General features: G+C 40.2%; 1 protein-coding gene across 1 annotated transcript in view; it reads left to right on the forward strand.

The window, feature by feature from the left end:
* Window positions 1–23,850, forward strand: part of CORO1C (coronin 1C) — a 74,366-nt gene that overhangs the window by 38,331 nt on the left and 12,185 nt on the right. Inside the window, exons 3-4 of the mRNA XM_026515052.3 lie at window positions 8,295–8,417; window positions 22,138–22,267. Of these exons, the coding sequence (XP_026370837.1) occupies window positions 8,295–8,417; window positions 22,138–22,267 (253 nt within the window). The remainder of the gene's footprint in view (window positions 1–8,294; window positions 8,418–22,137; window positions 22,268–23,850) is intronic.

Genomic DNA, 23,850 nt, shown 5'->3' on the forward strand with positions numbered 1-23,850 from the left:
TGGTAGTATCTTCAGCCTAATATTGAGCAAACTAATGTGTGGATCGGAAACAGTTATCATGTTAGGAGTTGTTACATTAATAAACAGTCATTCTGAATGATCTTTTATATATGCAGAGGGTCATATGGGCAAGCTTCCCAGTGTTGAATTTTGAGAGTTCAGGAGGGTGAAAATGCATGCGGATTCCTCTGTGATATTCCATCAGCTCCTTTAAAAACACATCGCAGAGTGGAGCTCCTTTATAGAGACAGACTCCTGTACACTTTTGTTCGTGTATATTTAGAGTTTTTGATTGCACAGTACTGCCCTTGGCATGTAGGACGAGTGCACTTCCTAAGTGTGGATTCCTTTTTGACATGAGGTGTGAGAAATAAATAAGACACACTGTGAGTTCTAAGTGGGAGAAGTTATGGTTTCCCATCGAAATTGATGGGAAGTGTCTTTAACAACCAGAAATGTCATAAGAGTTACACTGAACTTTGTATGCCTCAGGAGCAATGCGTTTGCAAGGTTATTTAAAATCACAAACATTCCTTCTTAGAGCAGTGACGTAATGTATTTACCGGTGCTTAAAATTTGATTTTTACTTTCCCCTACCCAAAAATGCCTGTTGGAGGAAATCATTGCCTAACTCTGGGTTTAGTTGAAGCATCAGTTTCCAGGAGCTCTGTTGAGTTTTGTGGCTGCTTTGAAATTTTTGAGAACTCTCCCCAAACCCAAAGTAAATGGTAGTGCTAGTGTCTAGGTGGTTTTCTGCCACCATGAGGGTTACAGGCTGGAGCATGTCAAAGCCATCAGCCTCAGCTCGGGCCAGCCACATGGAAATTGTGCTGTCACACCTCTCCCCTATGCCAGCAAGTACACACACTCTGGAGGCTGAATTTTCCCTGGGGCTCATGTTGCTTGGCCCTGGGCAGGCCACTGGATCTTTTAGATAATGACAGTCCATAAGCCAGTGCCCTGACCTATTTCACTAATATGCCACAAGTTTATGAGCTAGGCACGGGGCCAGTGCCGTTGGTAACCTTGGTCATGTTGCCACTTGTGTTGACTTGCTGGCAATTCCCACCACTTGGAGTTTTAGCTAGAGAGGTACAATAAGAGCTCTCTTGTGACAAGTGGCTGAGACTAGTTAGTAATTGATAAATTTTTAAACATTACTTAAGGCAGGGAGTCTAAATGGTGGCAGACTGTTCTCAGCTAAACTTTCAATTCCATGCTAGAAAAGGAGTGATGTTCTAGATGATGGAGCTGAGGTGTGACACATCCTTAATGAGACAGTGACCTGAGGAGTTAGTGAATGAAATTACTCTATATGTGAGCCTTGGAAAACTGATTGATAGTACTTAAAATAAATTACCATTTAGTTAAAAAAAAAAAAAGGCTGCCATTAAATTCTTGTAACTTTTTTCCAGCCTCAGCATTCACTGACATTTGCTGCTTAGAGGTGCAGGTGAGCTGTGTTTCCCCATGACTGGCACTGGATGTCTCTTCTGAGTGGTCCTTCACAAGCCAGCAATTAGACATGGATTCCTCGGTCTGTTCACTGCATGATGAATGAGGCTGTGTCATGGGTATGAACGAGAAATGCGTTTTCATTAGATCCTCGTGCAAAATGTTTCTCGGAAATGATGCGTCCACATCTTTGCCATATAAGGCCAGTATTGTATGGTTTCCTCCACTTTTCATGTACTCGTGCTCTCAGCAGTTCATAATTGCCCAGCTTTGCCCTTTGAATAACATATACTCATTGGGTAAAATATGTTGTGCTTTTCTTTTGATTGATTTTGTTATGGGTAAGAAGATATTCAGGGGTATAAGCCCTTGAAATCGAGATAGCTGATCCAGGATTGTGTGTGGTGAGCGTCCTGTACGTAAAACAGTCAGTGCACATTTAAAATGCTAGATCTTCTCGTACTTCTTCCCTTTTTTGTTCCTTTATCACGATCAGACATTTAGTCAATTCCCTTTTTGTTCTGCTGCAATATGATGCTATTTTCCAAAGTTTTATTTATTGTAAGGATCTGTGGTAATGTTAAAACCAGAGGAAACAGCTGTTGGCAGGATATCATTTTTTATTAACTCTGTTTCTGATGACCAGCTGCCAATAATTTTAACATTACTTTCATGCCTTTTTCACAACCCGTGGCCTAGTGGGAATTTTCTTTCTCTACGGAAATCTAGTAAGGCTGGGTGGTCAGTGATGTTTTAGATCTCTGCTTCTTCACTCCATTTCTTTATTTAGAAGATGGGATAATACAGTTGCTATATCATAAAGCAACTTTGTGAGAATGAAGATCTAAAGGTCTTCATACAGTTCCTGGCATGAATACAAGCATTCTGAAAGTGTTAGCTACTTTTGTAAAAAATTTGTTTGCTTGTTTATTTTAGGGAGAGAGAGAGCACGCAAGCAGCAGGGGGGATGTTGGAGCCAAGGGAGAGGGACAAGCAGATTCCACACTGAGCACCGAGCCTGACTCGGGGCTTGATCTCACCACACTGACCTGAGCCTAAACCAAGAGTTGGATGCTTAACCAACTGTGCCACCTAGGCCACCCCAAGTGTTAGCTATTTTTATTATACTTGGTTTTGATAGGAAGGAGGGCAATTGGTGGCAGTTGCCCTTTATTATTATTATTTTTTTAAGATTTTATTTATTTGACAGAGCGATGGAGGGAACACAAGCAAGGGGAGTGGGAGAGGGAGAAGCAGACTTCCCGCCAAGCAGGGAGCCCCATGCAGGGCTCTGTCCCAGGAGCCTGGGATCATGACCTGAGCCGAAGGCAGACCCTTAACGGCTGAGCCACCCAGGCACCCCGGCAGTTGCTCTTTAAATGACATTCAAGTTCCTATGAAAATGTTAGGCTCTTTAGTACTTTGATGCTATGGCGTTGTCAGCACTAAGCTGAGAATGGCAGCTAGGCTTACTACTGTTCTTAAATGTCTGACTTGACTGAACAACACTGGCCAGTATCTTTAAGCCAGGATCGTATAATTTTCACCTTAAAAAGAAAGCCATTTAGTAAGCTGCTCAGAATTAAGAAGAACTTGTATTAGTACTTCCAGATTGCCTTCAAAATTGTTGTATATCTGAGCAAAAGCTCTTCTTAACCCAGATTGGAAAAAATTATTTTGTGTCCTTGGAAGTTCAGAGCTTAGTGACTATACTCTGCCATCAGAGATGCGAGACGTGGTTTGCTGGGGAGAGTGTAAAGATGCAAAGACCCTGAGATAAAACAGTTCAGATAGAAAAACATTTTTTCCTTGGGAGTGAAGTTTTGATGTAAAGTTAGTTAACAGTACATTGGTGGGGGGGGGGGATAACAATACATTGGTGTGTTTCTCAACTTTATTGTATTTTAATTATTTTTTTAAGAATAGGAAACAAAATAATAGGACACTTATGTACTTACCCACAAGATTAAACAGATGTTAATATTTTGCCTTGTTTGTTTCATACCTCCTGTTTTTGAAAAACAATAAAGCATAACAGATGTAGCTAAAATACCATTCCTCTTTCCGCCTCTTCTCCTTCACCAGAGGTAACCATTTCCTCAAAGTTGGGATGTGTACCTTTATTACATGTGTATCTATCTATATATAGGTTATTATTTTATATGTGTTATACTTTTACATAAGTGATATTTATTTCCATACCAAGGACAGTTAAATTGCTTCTGCTTTTTTCGCTATTCCCAACGATGCTGCAGTTAATATCCTTCCTGTGTAAAATATGGGAACCTCTCTCTCCTACAGACCACCCGGTGGTGGCACTGGTCAGGGCTGGGCATCTTCACCTCCACCTGTTTGCAGATTGCTCTCAAAAAGTATTATAGCAGGAGAATCTCCTGTGACAGGTGTCTTTGAGTTCCTCTTTCCTGACAACCTTGGCAACATTGTATTTAGAGTTCTAAATTGTTGCCAGTTTTAATAGGTGTAAAATGTTACCTTATCATTTTAATATGTAGTTCTCTGATTACCACTGAGAGCAATATCTTTTCTTACATCTATAGGCTGTTCAGGTTTCCTTCCCTGGGGATTCTGAGCTCATACCATTTGCCATTATTCTGTTAGGTTGTTCATTGACTTTGTCCAGTACGGATGTTGGATATATATTTTCTCTGTCTGCAACTTGTCTTTCCACTCTGCTGTTTTTTGAGAACAACACACACTGCCAGGTTTGGTTTAGTTGTTGTTTTTGAGGGGAGTTTGCATCAATATTTGTCCTATAGGCTTCAATTTCTCTTTCTTATATTGTCCTTTGTGTCAGGGTGGTACATTCTTTATGTAATGAGTTCAGTGGTACTCCTCTTTTCTGTTCTCTGGGAAGTTTTGTCTGAGATGATCTCTTCCTTGAGTGTTTGGTAAAGCTCTCCAGTAAAACAGTCTGGGCCTAGTGGCTTTTGGTATTACGTGATTGATGGGGAGGTGGGTAATAGGTGGACTTTTGTTGCTGGTTCTTTTATGGTTATGGGTCTATTCAGGTTTTTTATTTATTGAAAAAGTTTTGATATGATATTTTTTTTTCTAGGAGATTGCCTAATCCATCTCATGTTTTCAAATTTATTACCAGATGTTATTCCTATTATTTTCATGTCATGTAAATTTACACCATATTTTTAAGTTATGTCCCTTTTAAATTCCTGGTATTTGTCCTTTCTCTCTTTTCCTAATCTATCCTACTGTGTCAGTTTGGCTTATTATTTATTTCTTGTTAATTTCTTCTCATAATTTTACATTCTTTGCGTGTGTTCTGTGTATGTTCTAACTTCTCAATACATACTTAGCTCCTTAATTTTCATACTTTCTGTATATATACATTTAAGGCTACTGATTTTCCATTAAGGAGATCTGGTTTAGCTCTGTCCCACAAATTGTGAAATGTCATGGGTTTATTGATCAGTTTTAACCTTTCTCTATTGGCCATTATAATTTTTTGTGTGAAGAATTTAGTAAATTTAAAAATGTTTCAGATGCCTTGGGGATTTAGGGTGTATGTATTTTTCTATTAATTTTTAATTGAATTGCATTGTACTCCGAAAATGGGCTACAGGATATTGATTCCTTGGTATTTTGTGTGAGATTTGCTTTGTGGTATCCTAATTGGTTGTTTTAAAAAGGTAATGTTTAATGTGTGCTTGAAAAAAATGTTTATTTAAAAATATTGGCTCCAAGGCTGGATACATCCATTCGATCAAGCTTGTTACTTGCTAGAGTCTTCTACATTCATGCTAATTTTTGTCTGTTTGCTTGAGAGTAAGTCTTTGTTAACATCTTCTAAGATTATGGCTTTGTCATTTTCTCTTTGCTATAATCTATGTAGTGAGATGTGTTAAAGTTCATAGTGCCTGTAGCGTCCCAGTGAATTGTTTAAATGTTAGGTAGTGACATTAATCTTTAATAATGTGTCTTTAATAATGTATTGCACCTTAAAGTTTGTTTGTTCTAGTGTAGCTGGCTGGTACATATTTTTACACCCTTCCCCTTCTCTAGTGGCCTTTTTAGCTTTTAATTTAGTTGCTTTATTATTTTTTAAACATGTAGCTGGTTTTAATCTAATCAGAGACACGCTGTCTTTTAGCTGGTGGATTTAATATAATGTTCATCTTATCATTTTGTATTCTGTATATCATAATGTATAAAATGGACACCTGTGAGTTCCATTACCACCTGCTTGAGCAGTAGAGTATTACGGGGTGGCAGGTAGTAGCTTCAGGGCTGGGTTACTCACATGGTTTCTGTGGCTAAGGTGTTTAGAAGCAGTTTAGTAGCAGTTCCTTCTTTAAGGAAAGACATGATCAGGGATGTGATAGAGTGGATTCCAGCAGTTGTTCAATTTGGGGTAACGTTTATTGAGCCCTTCAGGTGCTGGGAAAGTACCAAGTCCTTTACTTTGATTGTTTCCAGTTAATCCTCTGATCAGCTCTTATAGAAGGAGTTGTAACATTCTTGTTTTACAGATGAGGAAATGAGGTTGGAAGATGAAGTCATTTGGCTAGGGCCTCAGAGCTGGAAAAGGACAGAGCCACGACGCCAGCCCCAGGCAGTCTGGTTCCCAGCCACTTGTGCTTTGCTGCCTGTGAATGACCCATATGGCCCCTCCTTATAACAAACACCCACATTCTATATAATGTGTTAGTTGGCATTTTCTTCTAGGATTCCTTTTTTGGAATTTATCAGGGTTGAATCAGATTTGCAAGGGGAAATGAGTATGTGAAAAACCCAGGCTTTAGGTCTATGGACAGGGCCATCTCCACACCTCAGTTTAGAGTTCTTCTTTCTCAGCAGAAAACCTTCCCAAAGACTGTGACCCCACAGGCCTGGTTGAATGTCCCCCTCTGTGTCCCTGCCACCCGTGCCTTTCCTGGTTGGAGCATGTCTCACGCTGCACTGGAATTCGTGGTTTAATTGGACTCCACATTCAGCCAGGCCGGAGCTGCCCTGTTCACTTTTGTATCTCCAGTACTCAGCACAGTGTCTGGCCCCTAAAAATTCATAAAGGACACATATTTGTAGTTCTTAATGATGGAGTAAATTAATATATTATACTAATATATACTTATATATAGAACTAATAATAAGTGACTGTAGTTTTTTATTAAGTAATTACTATATTCCAGGCATTATACAGGCTTACCTCATTTACCGCACTTCCCATATACTTTTTTTTTTTTTTTTTTTTTTTTACAAACTGAAGGTCTGTGGCAATCCTCTGTGGAGCAAGTCTGTCGATGCCATTCTCCCAACAGCATTTGCTCACTTCACGTCTCTTTGTCACATTTTGTTTATTCTTGGAATACTTCAAACTATTCCGTAACTATTATATTTGTTACGGCTTGATGATGGTTAGCATTCTTTAGCAAGAAAGTACTTTTTAATTAAGGTCTATACATTGTACTTTTTTAGACAGAATGCTGTCACATGCTTCATAGATTACAGTACGGTGTAACTGTGACTTTTATGTGCACTGGGAAGTCAAAAACTTCATTTGATTGACTTTAATTGCGGTGATATGGACCAGAACCTGCAATATCTCTGAGGTAGACCTGAAATTAAATTTTTCGCATATCTTACACAGATAATTGTCATACTAAGTTATGGTTTGCCAAAAAACTTTATTTTACCTAATCCTTACAGTAATCTTGGAAGATAAGTATTCTTGTCACTCATTTCACAGGTGATGAGATGACGCTCAGAGAGATTGTGTCCCTTGCCCAAGGTCCGTTTGCTGTTGGAACAGTAGCGTCTGCACTTGAACCCATATCTGTCTGACTGGATACTGTGGTCTTTGCGTGTAGCTTACGCTTCTCTGGAGATTTCCACGGTTGAGTCCAAGTGGAGAAATCATAGAATTTCTTGATCTTGAAAAATGTCCAGAAAGCCTTGCCTCAGTGTTTTGAGGCCTCGCATCACAGGAGAATGACGACAACAAACAATGGGTTCAGTTTTGCTTGGCAATGGTTCTGTGTTGCACGCCTGCTTTAGAGCATATAGGACCTCGGCACGGACCGGCATTAACCTGTTCAAAAAGGGAATAGCTTTTACATACCTGTTGTTAACAATAGCGTTTGTTCTGGTTTATGCAAAATTGGCTTGATAAGCCAAATTGACTTGTTAGATTCAAATGTATACCGTGAGCATACTGTGGTGGCTCTTTAGCCAACATTGAAAATTGTATTCTTAATGAGATGTGGACCAGATAACGGCTGAGATCCAAGCTGGTGTTAATTAGATAATCTGGCTGCCTCTTTGTTGATTGAAGACAGTGAAGAAACTGAGACATTAAAATAAAGTATGTTCTTTAGCCCCTGCGTAATAGCTAAAGCTTTTCTTTTTATTATCCTAACTTAGCATGCTCACAATCCCATTCATTTCCAGACTGGTTATTTGTTATATTCAAGGGTATTAGTTAATATATTAAAAGTTATATTTAACATTTTGAATAATACCATGGTTTCTTTTAATAGTAAAAACACACCTATAGTTTACAGATTGTATTTTGGTGAAAAGATTTTGTGTTTTTGTTTGCTGTATCTGTTAATGCAGTTGATTAAATAATACCTTTGTGGTTCTAGAAATTTGGATCCTTATAATTTGGTGGAGTGTCCTTTGCAGTAGCTATTTCTAGAAATGCAAGCTGACAGTTCCTGCTAGTTGACACTGACCGATGTGAATGTCATCGTATGTAGACACTGGAGAGTTTGGGGTGGAAGTAACAAAAGAAAAATGGGTTTGAGAAAACACACAAACTCTGTGGTGTTGGTGTTACTCAGGAATTTGTTTCTCTCTTTCAGACTGGTCGAATCGACAAATCTTACCCTACAGTATGTGGCCACACAGGACCGGTGCTCGACATAGACTGGTGCCCACATAATGATCAGGTCATTGCCAGTGGCTCAGAGGACTGCACGGTTATGGTAAGCTCCCAGGGTGTGGCATACACACAGACCAGTGAGACTCCACGGACTGCTTCCAAAGAGAGGAAGTCACAGCAGTTTTGATTGTCCGTTGGATTATACACTGGTTGAGTGACATGAAGGCGTATCTGTAGATAAGCCTCTTGTAAGCCCTGGTATCAGAGACGTTGTACTCTGTTGTCTGTCTTCTTCTTTTGTATGGGTGTGCGTGTGTACCTGCTTATTGATGGTTGTCACATCTGCTCTGTGGCATTCTGTGAATGCCATTGATCCACGAGTCCTCTCCCTCCTCCAGCAGGAGAAACAAACCTGCTATCATGAATGGCATATTATAGTGAAAGGTAATACATTAAAAATGCCAACGGTTATACATAAAAAGTGGGATATGTAACAGGTATTGGGAAATAGTTAAGTTTCGCGATAAGTAAAGTGCTTATTTCCAGGCTGACGTCAGAATGTGTGTTCTCTCTCATTGGACCCTCTTAAGAAAGTCCTTTTTATGCAGATACACAAACAACTTGAAAGATACTTAAAGTAAGTTCTTTATGTTCCCTCATTTAGATTCCAAAAGTAGATGATGTGTGAAACCAGGCTTTGGGATACTTTTTAATGTAAAGCTTCTTATTCTTGATTATGTTCTTCTTAGCCTTAAAATGTAATTATTGGTTTGGATCAGTTCTTAGTCTTAGCCCAAAATATATTGAAAAGCTACCGTAAGTACAGATGGGGAGTATAATGCACTAAGAGCAGAAATAAGTGAAGGGGCTCCCTCTGTCAGTTGTAGGCAGTCTCACGCATGTCAGGTGCAGAGCTTGGACACCAGCACTGCTGTTTCCCTCTTCATTTTCTGTGGACTGAGCCAGACTTAGAAACATTGTTTGGAAAGTTTTATTAATTAAAATTGTTTTACGTAAACACAAATTAATTCCTGAGCTGTGTCATTTAAACATTTACCCGTTTTTCCTGATGGACTTTTGGCTGAGGATAATTCCTCCTGTGATCTCATAATTTTGGCAGCCAAGTCATATTATAATGAAATATGCTGCTGTTAAAAGGAATTGTTCCGCTTAGTGCGCCTTGCTAAATTGATCATTTTCATGGCTGCAGACACATTTTACTAAGGGAAAGGAACATTATTTAGACCACTGATGCCAAAATCTTAAACTTGACTTCTCTTGAAGAAGCAGGTTTGATTCATCTAAAAAAACCCTTTTTTATTATAAAACGTGCTAAACAGGGAAGGAAGTTTGGTGAAGTGAATACCCTCTAACCACCACCCAGGTCAGGAAATAGAACTTTGCCAGCCTTCTCAGACTCTCTTCCCTGTGCAGCATCCCTGTCCTAACCCCTCCCTCTCTCCCAAAGTAACCACTACGCCCGCTCTTGGAATACTTACTTCCTTGCTGTTCTTCATGGTTTTAATCACCCCAGGATGCCTTTCTGGACACTATAGCTTAGTATCGCTGCCTTAAAGAACTTGATATGTCTTCTAAGTTTTTCCTAATCTGTAGATTCCTCCTCCATTGTTTTCTTGTCCTTAACAATGAAGAAGCCTGACCTTTGACCTGCATCTTTCGGCTATCTGGTGTTTGGTGATTGCATGCTAATGGTGCAGTTCAGCATGCTCCTCTGTCCTCTGAATTCCCTGCAAATTGCTAGCTAGATCCTGAAGTGTGATCAGATTCAGGTTCAATCCTTTCAGCAATACTATAGCCGGTGTTACGTTCTTCCATCAAGAGGCCCGTGATACCAAGATGTCTGGTCTTTGTTCTTTTTTGATTTGTGCAGCTATTGATGCTTACCACTCAGATCCTGCAAATCCTTAGGGGTCACAAAATGTTAAATTCTGTTATTTTGTTTTCAATTTTTAGCTGGTAAAGATCGTAAGATGATGCCCCCTCTTGGGTACTACTTGGTTGCTGTTCATATAGGAAAGTAGGATAGATGCTAGTTTCTTTCCTTTCATTTACCCAGTTTTCAAGATAATGAATTGGTTCTCTGTCTTTCTCAGAGGGTGACCAGTTAGGTTCTCCCCCCCACCCCCCGCCACTTCCATTTCATTTTGAGCTTGCGGATTTGAACATATTTCATGGGTTTTGATTCATTACAATTCTTATCTCAAAGCTCAGGTCATCCAGTCTTTGTTAATGGGGACTTCTTCAGGTTTCCTGAGTTCTTTTGACATACCCTGGTTGTTTTTGATAGCTTCCCTGCTGTTTGGTACGTTAAGATGTTCCAGGCTCAGTGTGGACATCTCTTCGCCCACACTTCATACCCGCCATTTCTCCCACAAGCTCTGGCTTCTTTTAATGGAAAATGGAATTTCTAGATCAGTCGGGATGCTAGGAATGCTCATTGTTACCATGGTGATCATTTGTTTTTAAAGATTTTATTTATTTATTTGAGAGAGAGAGAGAGAAAGTGAGAGCAAGAGAAAGCACGAGTAGGAGGAGGGGCAGGGGGAGAGGGAGAAGCAGGCTCTCCGCCTGAGCAGGGAGCCCGATGCGGTACGTGATCCTAGGACTCCGGGATCATGACCCGAGTGGAAGGCAGATGCTTAACCGACTGAGCCACCCAGCCACCCCTTTGGTGATCAATTTTTTTAAGACTTTGCAGTAAATGGGGCAAGAATATACATATATATATATTTTTAAAGATTTTTTATTTATTTACCTGACAGAGATAGACAGCCAGCGAGAGAGGGAACACAAGCAGGGGGAGTGGGAGAGGAAGAAGCAGGCTCACAGCAGAGGAGCCCGATGTGGGGCTCGATCCCAGAACGCCGGGATCATGCCCTGAGCCCAAGGCAGACGCCCAACGACTGAGCCACCCAGACGCCCCAAGAATATACATATATATTTAAGGATAAAATACCTTATGACTTCATCTTAATATTCCCTGTTCAAATTCTGGACTGTCTAGTTTTAACCTAATCTCTTGAATGTTGCATCTTTATCTCTCTTCTTCTACAGTGAGAATCTGGGTTCTCAAGGGCTCAGAGGGTGAATTAGAGAGCCCTGTCTGTCTCATGTGCTTTATCATATTATAGATAGGACAGACTCAGAGCAAAAATACTGTTATGACCACCAGCTGATGATTACTAACAATAGTTTTAAAAAGCCACAACTTTTTCATCTATGCTATCTGTTTTCCCTCTTTAAAAATGATATACTCTGTAATTCCAAGATGACATAGCCATTACATTTAACAGCCTCTCCTTAGTTCTGTAAGTCATTATATTTAGTGCTCTCTGTAGGTCCTACGTCCACCTCTCTCTCGTCATTTAGATCCTCTGAAGCTCCTTCCCTGGTAGATTCTAGACCCCGGTATGCTAGAACCCAACCAGAGAGTGCTCCCTTCTGGGACAGGCCCCGCACTGAGGAGAGATTGCAAAGAATGGATTCAAATAGAAAAGGCTCATGGGATCAGTACTTTTTTAAGTTCTTCTATATAGATAGTAGCTCGTCTCTGACCTTTCTCGATTTGGAGGTGAGTTTTTCTGAATATAAAATCCTTGGCTCACAGTTTTTCCTCAGGTATCTAAATGTATTATTCCATTTTCTTTTGGCATAAAGTATTGCTCTCAAAAAAAAAAAAAAAATCAGATAATCCAGTTCTCTTTCCCTTATAAACCGTATGTTCTTTTCGCCTAGATGTTCGTAGGATTTTTTTTTTTCTTAGAATGTACTAATCTTGCTAGAATATTTTTGTTATTCTGACTTGGAATTCCTAGGTTGGTGGTATGTTCTTTCAGTAATAGGGTTTCAGATGTCTTTTTTCTCCCTCCCAGGAATGTTTTCTCAACTATAGTCCTTAGTATTTGTTCTGTTTTCTTGCCTTGGTTTTCTTCTTCAGGGACTCCTCCTGTTAATCCACATGCTTTGTCTTCTTTACCTATCTTCAATATTGGTGAGTTTCTCACCCAGCTTTTTTCTTGTTCATTTATTTTATTTTATTTTTTTAATTAAAAAATTTTTTTTTAATTTTTAAAAGATTTTATTTATTTATTTGAGAGTGACAGAGAGAAGCAAACACCCCTTGAGCAGGGAGGCCGGCGCAAGGATCGATCCCAGGACCCTGAGATCATTACCTAAGCAGAAGGCAGACGCTCAACTGACTGAGCCGCCCAGGGTGCCCCTAAAAATTTTTTTAATTGAAGTATAATTGACACATAGTGTTTGTCACAGTAGCTTCAGAACTTTAATCTTTTTTCTGCTTTTTACCTTTTATTTCTTTGAGGGCATTATTATGCTTTTGATAATATGTTCTTTCTTGGTTAGTCTTCACTTCTAAAGTGATTTTTCTTTTTCTAATTTTGAAAAGTTTTTGCTACCTTTTGAGTTTTTCAAGTTCTGGTTTTATTTTGTTTTGAAATAGTGATTGTTTTTCTTTTTGAACACACCTTCTTAGCATTCTTCTCTTGTCTATAGGACACTATTCTATGCCTTGTTCTATTTGTTTCTTATAGTAATTTGGGGAGCCTTGGCTTTTTTTTCTTATTTTTATAAGTGTCTAGTTGATCCGAAGGTGTCTCAGTTCATATAGCCTACCTAACTGCACAGAGCTCCCCCTTCTGTCCTTTTCGGGTAGTGTTCAGAAATGTGGTGACTTGCTTTCTGGGATTTCCTGGCCTGCTTTTATTTGGCCTTTCTCATTCTTTTGTCCCTCTTATTTCTATCCTTGTCAGATTTGATTCCATTCCTTGAAATTTCTCCTCATTGTGGGTCCTGTCTCAGAAAGGAGCCCTTTCTGGTTCGCTTCTCCAGTATGGGGCCTAAACTGAGATCTAGATTGCTCCAGCCCCTTCAGACCTTTCTGTTTCAGGTCCCTGTCCTCTCCTGCTGTGGGAGAGGGCAAAACCCTTCCCAGTTTCCACTGCTTCTCTCACATTGGCCTAGTACTCTCATGTTTGTGAAGCACCCCATTGCTGCCCCATGGTTTTTCCACACAGAAACCCATAATACGCCGGTCATATGGCTGTTGGCTTTCCTCCTCCCACTTGCATTTGAGGGTTATCACCTAGTTCTGGGTTTTTGTTTTGTTTCCTGTTTGTTCTGTGTTTTTACGGAGACACTTGAGAAGATCCCAGAACTGTGCTTGCCACTGATGCCACCATCCTTCCAGAATCTTCTAATGTTCCCTTTTATTGGTATTGCCAAAGTGAACATTCTATAAACTAAATAATGCTTTGAGATAAATCCTCCTCCTAGTTTGTTTTCTTAAGCCCTTAAGTATTAGGCACTGATATTTTAATCATTTAATATCCCCCAAAATCATTTGTTATTATTATTGGGGCAGTTACAAGAAGCTTTTACAGCTTAGCATTGGAATGAAATTTTAAAGAAATAGTTGATTTTCTCTTACCCTACCTTCTCAATACCTCATTTTCCACTTTGCTCTCCTGAAGGTAAAAGTACACTGTATGATAGACCAATCCATTTCAAACACAACACCATGTTTAAGTTTTATTTTTATTTTATTATTATTATTATTATTATTATTATTATTATTATTATTATTTTAGTAGTCTCCATGCCCACCATGGCGCTCAAACTCATGACCCTGAGATCAGGGACCACCTGCTTTACTAATGGAGCCAGCCAGGTGCCCCAACACCTATCTATCTATCTATCTATCTATCTATCTATCTATCTATCTATCTATCTAAACAGAGATGCTTTCAGTAGCTTCCCAAGCCTAGGCTATTGGTAGTAACCCAGGAGCTACAGATAGATAGTGTAACAAGGCCTCATTCTAGTAGGAGAAGGCCCAAAATGGGGGGTTCAGAGCGCGTGCAGGCCACTTAACATGCCCTCAATCTCAGTTGCCTTACAGGTAAATAATAATAACAACAACAGGAAGGAATCTATAAATATAAAACGAGTTAGTGGTTTTTACAGTATACCTATAGTGGATTCATAGCAGTAAGAATATCTTTAGCAAATATTCAGTCAAAAAATACAATAAAACCACTTTGTCAAATGAACTGTAAAAGAATTGAGTTATTTATTTATTTATTTATTTATTTATTTTATTTTATTTTATTTTATTTATTTTTAAGAAAGAGCATGTGCGCATAGCAGGGCTGGAGCAGGGTGGGAGGTGTGTGGTAAGGAGGGGCAGAGGAAGAGAATCTTAGCCTGTCACAAGTGCTCCATCACACAACCCTGAGATTATAACCTGAGCTGAAATCAGGAGTTGGACACTCAACAGCTGTGCCACCCAGGTGCCCCTAAATTTATTTTTAAAACTTTCTGTATTTATAGTTCTAATTCCATTAAGTGCTAAACATTTAAGAATTGATTTGTTAATTTTGCAATCATTGATTCAGTGACAGTTATGTCCTTTTGATTGTAGGTTTAGGCTAATGGTACATTCCTTCGTCTTTTACAGATGACTTTTTTTTTTAATTTAGAAAAAAATTAGCTGTATTTCTTGTTATGAATAAGAACAGACAGCACTACACAGTAGACTAAGATTTTCTAAGTAAATTAATTTTTTAAATTATTAACGTATAATGTACTATTTGTTTTGGGGGTACAGGTTTGTGATTCATCAGTCTTACACAATACACAGCGCTCACCACAACACATACCTCCCCAGTGTCCATCACCCAGCCACCCCATTACTCCTCCAGCAGCCCTGTTTGTTTCCTGAGATTAAGAGTCTCTTATGGTTTGTCTCCCTCTCTGGTTTTGTCTTGTTTCATTTTTCCCTCTCTTCCCCTGTGATCCTCTGCCTTTTTCTCAAATTTCACATACCAGTGAGATCATATGATAATTGTCTTTCTCTGATTGACTTATTTCACTTAGCACAATACCCTCTAGCTCTATCCACGTCCTTGCAAATGGCAAGATCTCATTTTTTGATGGCTGCATAGTATTCCAGTGTGTGTGTGCGCGCGCGCATCACATCTTCTTTATCATTCATACAGATGACTTCTTTAAGCAATCTGAAAGTAAATTACATTGGTGTAGCTTACCATTAATGTACTACTTTTTGGAACAGTGTCTTATACTGGCAGAAAGCAATTGTATAAATCTTCCTCCTGGAAATTATACTCTGTTTCTAGGGTTTTCAGACTTTTCATACTGTGAGTTCTTTTCTTCAACAATATTTTCTCATAGTTTTAAAGATTGTGGCTACTAAGTATTTTACTTGGGAGAAGTCTAGCTCCAAGAAAATATTACTGTTTTAAATAATACAAAGAGCAGCCAAGTTAAGCTTAGTGATGGTGTTGACTCACGGTTGTTCCTTATCTGCAGGGAGTAATCAAATACAAATTTAAGAAATGGCTGATTCAAACAGTGGGTTGCAGTCATTGTTTCTTCCAGAATCTGGGTGAGGAAAAGATCTTGGAAACAGAGTATTTGTCTTATTTGTCTCTGGCTAGATGTTCTGACCAGTCCCAAATGAAGTTCAAATGGATACTTTTCCATTCTCCCAAATCGGTCTTACACTAGAAGTCAACAGAGTAAACTCCCTATTTTGCACATCATTTTTTTCTGTGACAGATTCTCCTAATACAGTTTTTGCCTTGAAATAAAAATGGAAGTAGGGGCGCCTGGGTGGCACAGCCGTTAAGCGTCTTCCTTCGGCTCGGGGCGTGATCCTGGCGTTATGGGATCGAGCCCCACATCGGGCTCCTCCGCTATGAGCCTGCTTCTTCCTCTCCCACTCCCCCTGCTTGTGTTCCTTCTCTCGCTGGCTGTCTCTATCTCTGTTGAATAAATAAATAAAATCTTAAAAAAAAAAAATGGAAGTGATGTTGTAGTTGGTGATGAGAGTGAATTCCTCAGTCATTTTGCAGGGCTTCGTGTTATTTCCATTTTGTGCAGATTGCATCTGGGCCGTTTGCCAGTGGTTATTGTAACCTGGGCACATCAGAAACGAGCTCTCAGTTCTTGACTTTCCCCAAACTAATGTCATTCCTAGCGACCTGGTTCGTTCAGGCGGCTTCTATGGGGGTTCTGCTGCGCTGCGGCTGCCGCGGCGGCTGTAAGCCTATTCCTGTCTCTCAAGATCATCTCTTTTCTTCATTTTCCCTTTGGAAGTGGTTTCCTTAGCATTTAAAAAATACGGCCTTTGGGGGGGAGTAGCCCTTTTTATGGCTGTAACTCTAGTGCCGAGACCAGTAGCAAGTTCAAGGGGGGTGACTAAAGTAGGGAAGCAGTGTTTGGAAACGCTTTGTGTGTGCTTTAAATTTGCACTGTGTTTTAAACAAAACCATCAGTGATTTGCACTTCAGAATGACTCTTCGAAAAAACCCAAGTTTCTTAATTTTCATCACTTTTTTTTTTTTTTAAGATTTTATTTTTAAGTACTCTCTGTACCCTGTATGGGGCTCGAATTCACAACCCCGAGATCAAGAGTCACGTGCTCTCCTGACTGAACCAGCCAGGTGCCCCATTCACCACTTTTTTCTTATTGGAACTGTTCTCTCAAACTGTCCTTTTTCCATTTTCAGAATTTCACATGTTGAAAAGGATTCCAGTGATACATTAGTTCCTGAACATGTGCTTCAAGTATTTTTTTCCAGAACCATGATGAGTTTTTACTGATTGATTTGCTTTTTCATCTGGAAGCCCTTGGGACTGATTACGTGTTTTGTTTTGTTTTTTTTTAAACAAAACATTGCCATAGCAATGTCTAGTCCAAATAGACAATTTCAGGAATACACAGTATTATTTAAAAAACAAAACAAAGCAAAAAATCAAGTGGAGGAGAGAGATAGCTTATTATCCCTGCCGTGCTGAGATGCTCAGTCTGGGCTCAGCGGAGGATGGTTGATTCCTGTTTTCCTCTCTACTCACTGACACGGTTTTGAAAAAGCTGATTGGTTTGAGAGTAGTGGCTTGAGCAGCTAAACATGGAACAGAGAAAAGCTAATAGACCTGCGTAGAAATCAGAGCTGTTCTCATTTGTGCTGATGGGTCTAGGCATGTCCTAGAGCTTTCACACACAATATCTTGGACGTAAATTAAATAGTTGGGTACAGGGCTGAATTAATTTGAAGTAAGGCTCATGAAAGAAATCCTGGTGTTCACATCTTAAAAATATATGCGGGGACATAGTAAACAGCAAGAAAAATAATCGTGAACATGGTAAGCATTTTTTTTGGACCGATCTGTGTTTTATAAGCCCTTATGTGCATGATCACATTTAATCATCATAACAACACAGTAAGGCCAAGAGTACGTCACATTTTACAGCGTAGGAAACACTGGCACAGGCGATAACTGGTTTGTCGGAGGTCACTCTGCAGTACGTCACAACCAGGGAGTGCTTCGGGTATGCGGAATGTTTTAGCTCTTTTGATGCATCCTTTAACGCCTGTATGTAGAGCCGATGCTGGCCCCATATCAAACAAGGAAACTGAAGCTCCCAGAAGTGAAGTCCCTTCTTAATGTTAACCCAGCCAATTAGAGTCCTAGCTCTGTTGGGAGCCAGCGTCCTTTCTGCCACACCAGGCTGCATCCCAGATTACGCACAGGAAGGCTAAACATGTACCAAGTAGGGGTTCTGCTTTGTTGTCGCTGCGCTTCAGGAGGCAAGACCTCTTCAGTCCAAACAGGAAGGCCATTGCCTGGAAGCCTCAGACAGCCCTGCAAAGGGCAGAGAGCCACATAACGACAGACCTGTGAGTAGGGCCAGTGGGCACCAGCCAAGCGGCGTGCATGCTTTGTGTGGAAAAGTTTCCTGGTATTCCAGCCCTTTCCACTGTCCACAGTGCAGAACACCACCACCTTTATTTACAAGCAAAGGGAAGCGTTCCATCATCTTTTCATTTAGTTTTACAGACCTTTCCAGTCACTGACACCTTCCGCTGTAAATCCTCAGGTCTGTGTTACTCCTTCCTTCTTTCCTCTTCTTCCTGTCACCTAACTCCTGTTCGTTGTTAGAGGTCATCCCCTCAGCCTTCCTGGATGCACCAGACTGGATAACAAGAAGGTAACTTCATGACACTTGCCTTTTCGTGCAGCCCTTGGCTTATACCAGCATAGCTTTGGTTACATACGCTGTGGGGTTTCCTGGCACATAATACAGGCAGTGGCAATGGCTAACACTTAGGAAGAGCTTGCCTTATGACAGGCGTTATTCTAAATACTTTAGATTCATATTACCACATTGCTTCTCAAATGAACCTGTAATGAAAGCAGATTTGTTATTCCCATTTTATAGATGAGGAAATCTTAGGGGTCAGAAAGTTTAGGTCAATGTCTCCAAGGTTATGCAGCTGATAATGGGGCAGAATCAGGAAATGGGCAGTCTGTTCTAACCACTCCACTGTTCTTAACCAGTGCACTGTTCTGTCTCTGCGTTTGGGGGGCACTAACTGTATGCCAGGCACTGTTCTAGAGCTTACAAACTCGTGTAATCCTCACAGCAGCCCTAGAAAGTATAAGTACTAATGTTTCCTCTGTGCACAGTGATGTTGAGTTGTTTGCCCAGGACCATGACTATACATGTCCCAGGCAGGATTTGAACCAGGGTCTGTTTGGCTCTGGAGCCCATGCCCCAAGCCTCTACATCATACCACTTGTCTTTGATTTTTGGTCTCTTAGAAGTCTCTGTTTTCTGTTAGACTGTAAACCCCTTGACAGCAGAGCCTGGGTGTAGTCACCCTTTCCCCTCTTGCCTGCTAATAGGCCTTCCTTAGAGGCTACGCGAGAGATGTGTTGTGTGAATGAGCGACCAAGTTGCTAAAATGGGTTAGGAACCATTGAATCTGCTAAGGTGAGATAAGAAAGGAACAGTTTCCTCATTAAAAAATTACATAATAAATGTTTTGCTCCATCATTAAATTTTCCTTGCACCCCAAGGAAAACATGGATGAGGGAGAAGCTAGAAACAGGAAAAGGTGAAGTCCCATTAGGGGCTCTGCTTCCACCCTCATATTTAAGATTGGAAATGCTGGCTGTAAACAAAGCCCTCCATCACTCCACGCCTCATTAGGGATCTAGAAAACACAGTATTTAATTGTGATCAGGGTGGATTACAGGGTGCAGAGGTTTCCAGACCTTGTCAGAGAAGCCAGCAGCCCGCGGTTGTGGTGCCGTCTGCAGGTGGTGTTACTGCTCCTTCAGTTCTAAGCCTGGGTCAGAATTCAGTTTGGAAAATGCATTTCCTGTTGAGTCACTAAAGTCCCATTTTGTAATTGTTTCTCTGAGACTTTAGGCTTTGATTGAATCAGTTTTCCATTCCTTCTGTTAAAAAAAAAACCCAAGACCTGCTCTATGTTCAGATAGTTACGTTCAGTTTGGAGGTGTTTCACGAATCATAAACCCTTCACTAAAAATAGTGTGTATCAGGATGAAAGCAAACCTGTAATGCTGGGGCTGGTCAGCAGATGGCCACACCCCCAGCGCAGAGGCGCGGGTTAGAGTGTCTGGCGGAGAGAGGCAAGGTAGGTTTTCTTTTGCCATCTATGCTTGTTCACAACTGCAGTTTTAGTTTAAAATTTGCTGAATGAGGAGGGTTCAGGGGAAATCAGGTGACGTCCTGAGCTTGGGCCCTCAGAAGGCATGTTTGTTTTGCCATGATTGACGTAAGGGGTTATAGTTAGCCTGGGCAGAATTTAGCTGTAAGAATGAATGATCACTTAATTCGTGATTTTTTTCCCGTTCTTCAGGATGGCAAACTTTTTCTTCTAATTTTTTGCAGGACAACAGAACTGAGCTGAACCTTAAACACTCATCTAATCCAGATCTCTGCCTTCCACTAAGCAGTTGAAAACAGACAGTTGTTTGTCTCCTTAAAAATCCCCAACAAAGGAAAATTCTGTTTCTCACTTGTTCCACTGTTGAGCATGATTTTTCACTGGCAAGTTCTAAATTTTTCATGAACTAGTTCCTTAAAATCTTTTTTGGTGGTAAATTTACGTATTTTAACATATCACTTAATACATTTGAATTGTTTAATATATTTTAAATACATATATATTTAAAATATATTAACTTATTTAATGCGTTTTAATCTCTGTATATAAGAAGATAATTATTTCAAACTTTAGCCTTTTCACAAACTTAAATATTACTTAATGTCTGGTTTTCTACAGGATTCTTAGTGCTACTCAGCTTTGTGGTGAATCGGTTCTTTCTTCTTAGAGGGTGTCTCTTAACCTGTTAAAATTCTGGTCTAACACTGTCATAGTCTCTTGTCCCTTCCATCTAATGCTTTTTCCATTCCCATCCCCCTCTGCCAACCAGGCATGTCCCCAGTTAAGATATGATGAATCTTCTGTGTGTCTTCACGAGTCAAGAAGATTTTTTAAAACCACTTCATTGAGCTATAATTCACCTACAGTTCACCCATTTCAAGTGTACAACTTAATGGTCTTAATTTATTCACAGATACGTAAAACCATCACCAGAGACAATTTTAGCACATTTTATCACCTCAGAAAGAAACCCTGTATCCATTAGCTATCACTGCCCCCACGTCCCCAGCACTAAGCAACCACTAGTCTACTCTCTGTCTCTCTGTATTTTTCTGTTCTGGACATTTCATGTACACAGAGTCCTGCAATATGTGGTCTTTGGGAACTAGCTTTTTTAACTTAGCGTAGTATTTTCAAGCTTCATCCATGTTTTAGCATGAATCAGTACTTAATTTTTTTTGTGGGTAAATATACTACCTTGTGTAGATACATCCCATTTTGTTTATCCGTTTCTCAGTTGCTGGACTTCTGGGTTGTTCCCACATTTTGGCTTTTATGAATAATGCTGCTGTGAACATTCACGTACAAGTTTTTGTGTGGACACGTATTTTCGTTTCTCTTGGGTTACCTTAGGAGTGATCTTGCTGGGCCATATAGTAACTCTGTGTTTAACCATTTGAGAACTACCAGACTTTTCCAAAGCGGCTGCCCCAGTTTACGTGCTCACCAGCAGTGTGGGGGCTCCGATTCCCCCATCCACCAGCATTCACTGTCTGTCTTTTGATTATAGCCTCCCAATGGGTGTGAACTGGTGTTTTATTGTGGTTTAGATTTGCGTTTCCCTAATGACTGTAACTATCTATCTTTCTGAAGAAATGTTCTATTTAAATTCCTTGCTCATTTTAAAAATTGGGTTATTTTCCTTTTATTATTGATTCAAGAGTTCTTTATATGTTCTTTTTCACTGTCTTGATTGTGTTCTTTGAAAGGCAAAGTTTTTAATTTTGGTGAGGTCTGGTTTATCTTTTTTTTCTTTGTAAGATATTTCTATGGTAGATGTTACAAAACTATTATGTGTATTTTTATTTTCCAAATAAATCACAGAAAACACGATGGTTTAAAAACTGCACCATCCCCCACAAGCCCTGGTGGGTGGAGTTTGCTCTCCCCTCCAGAACCGAGGGCTCGGCTGGGGGCTGTCACCCCAGTGCTACTTATCACGGGTGCTTCAGTTGTTCCCTGTTCCTCTTCCAATTTTTTTTTTTTTTTTGCACACTTTTAACTGGAGAGTTTTGAACTTAACAGGGAATTTAAAATAAAATCTTAACTATTAAGTAAAAGTGGAGCGGCAACATTTTGTAGGCCTGACGGATGTTCTGATCTTTAATATCCTACTCCATTTTTTAAAAAACTGCATAGAGTAGTTGTACAATATTCTGCCTTTCATCCAAAAACCAGTATGTGTTCTGTTTATACAGGTCAGCAAACTGGATGGTCACAGGAGAGGTGACAGTGAAAGGTCATCCCTCATATGGTCCCTCTTGCTTCCTTTCCCAACAGGTGTGGCAGATCCCAGAAAACGGACTTACCCTTTCCCTGACCGAACCTGTGGTGATTTTAGAAGGCCACTCGAAGAGAGTTGGCATCGTGGCCTGGCATCCGACTGCCCGCAATGTACTTCTTAGCGCAGGTAGGAGCTAAGCAGTGGGGGAGGGGAGAGTAGCCAGTGCGTTTCAATGTGTGCTGTGCACATCTGAAGCAGCTCACTAGGAGTCGACGGTGAGGGGCCAAGGTGTGGTGGCTGCCAGCCCCCCTGCCCACATGCACACGTCTGTGTGTGAAGGCCACTTGGGCAGTCTGACTCAAGACTTCTCACCTAGAGAAATGAACAGATACATTCTTACCTAGAATTCCAGCAGACTCATGGCTCCTGCTGGGGCCCTTCCTGGACCACAGTTCTAGTTATTCCTGATATAGCAGGAGGATCCCTGGTAGGAGCCCTGGGTGCCAGCTCTGAATGTTATTGGCAACTTTGGGGTGATCCTCTTAGGCAAATCTCCTTCTTTTAAAAAGATACTTTGGTTTTTCTCCTTATACAAGTAGAACATGTATGTTATAGAAAATATATAAACAAGAGGGGAAGATAAAATCATACGTAATCCTGCCACCCACCCAGAGGGAGTATCATCATTGACGTTTCTTTCCAGAAGATACTTTTGTGCACATACATAAGTGATTTTACTCACGAAGATGGGTTCAGAAACCTTACATGTGACTTGCTTTCTGTGCTTAGTGGTGCCCTGTGGTCCTGTCCATGTGCCGTTAAATGTTGTTCCTGTGATTTTTTTTTTTTTAAGATTTTATTTATTAGGGAGAGAGAGAGCATGAGAGCAGGGTGAGGGGCAGAGGAAGAATCAGACTCCCCACTGAGCAGGGAGCCCAACGTGGGGCTCAGTCCTAGGAATCTGGGATCATGACCTGAGCTGAAGGCAGATGCTTAACCAGGAGACACCCAGGCGCCCCATGCCTGTGATATTTTTAACACCGCCGTAACAGTCCGTTGTCTGGGTACCTTCATTTATTTGATCAGGCCCCTATTTGGGGACATTGAGGTTTTCTGGGGTTTGTTTGTTTGTTTGTTTGTTTGTTTTAAGAGTGTTAAACAGCACTGCAGAACCCTCGAACCAAGATTTAGTGTTCTCGGTTTGCCACTTGAGTAAAGTATTATCCTATAGAAATCTTGTCCTCTGTCTACAATTTGAGATTTTATCTTTTATAGAAGCAATACAAAGGTCACAGGGAGCCTCATGGGATGGTGGAAATGTTCTATATCTTGATTGTGATGGTGGCTACATGAATATATACATTTGTCAAAATTTAGCAAATGTATACTTAAAATGGTGCGTTAGAGTGTAAATTATACCTTAATAAAATTGATTTGTCGACAAAGTAATGTTAATGTTAGTAGTAGAATTTTAAAGATCTTTCCCCTCACCAGTAAAAAGAAAGGGGGCAGTTGAGTTTTTAACTAGGAATAGAGGGTGTTTGTGATATTGTTAGGTAAATTTAAAAACTTAACACCAGGTACCTATTGAAACCAAGGACTACTTTTCAAAAAAGATGCTGTATAGAATTCTCTCTTTTAGTTAAAATCACCAGTAACTATGCCTGGGAACCCTCCTGATGTTCTACTCAGCCTGATACGGAGAGAAAACAGTTCCAGAGGTGGAATTCCTCATCATGGAAATTTTCCTGCCATCCCTTTTCATCAAG

The sequence above is a fragment of the Ursus arctos genome, unplaced genomic scaffold (assembly GCF_023065955.2).
Source record: "Ursus arctos isolate Adak ecotype North America unplaced genomic scaffold, UrsArc2.0 scaffold_34, whole genome shotgun sequence".
Lineage (NCBI taxonomy): Eukaryota > Metazoa > Chordata > Mammalia > Carnivora > Ursidae > Ursus > Ursus arctos.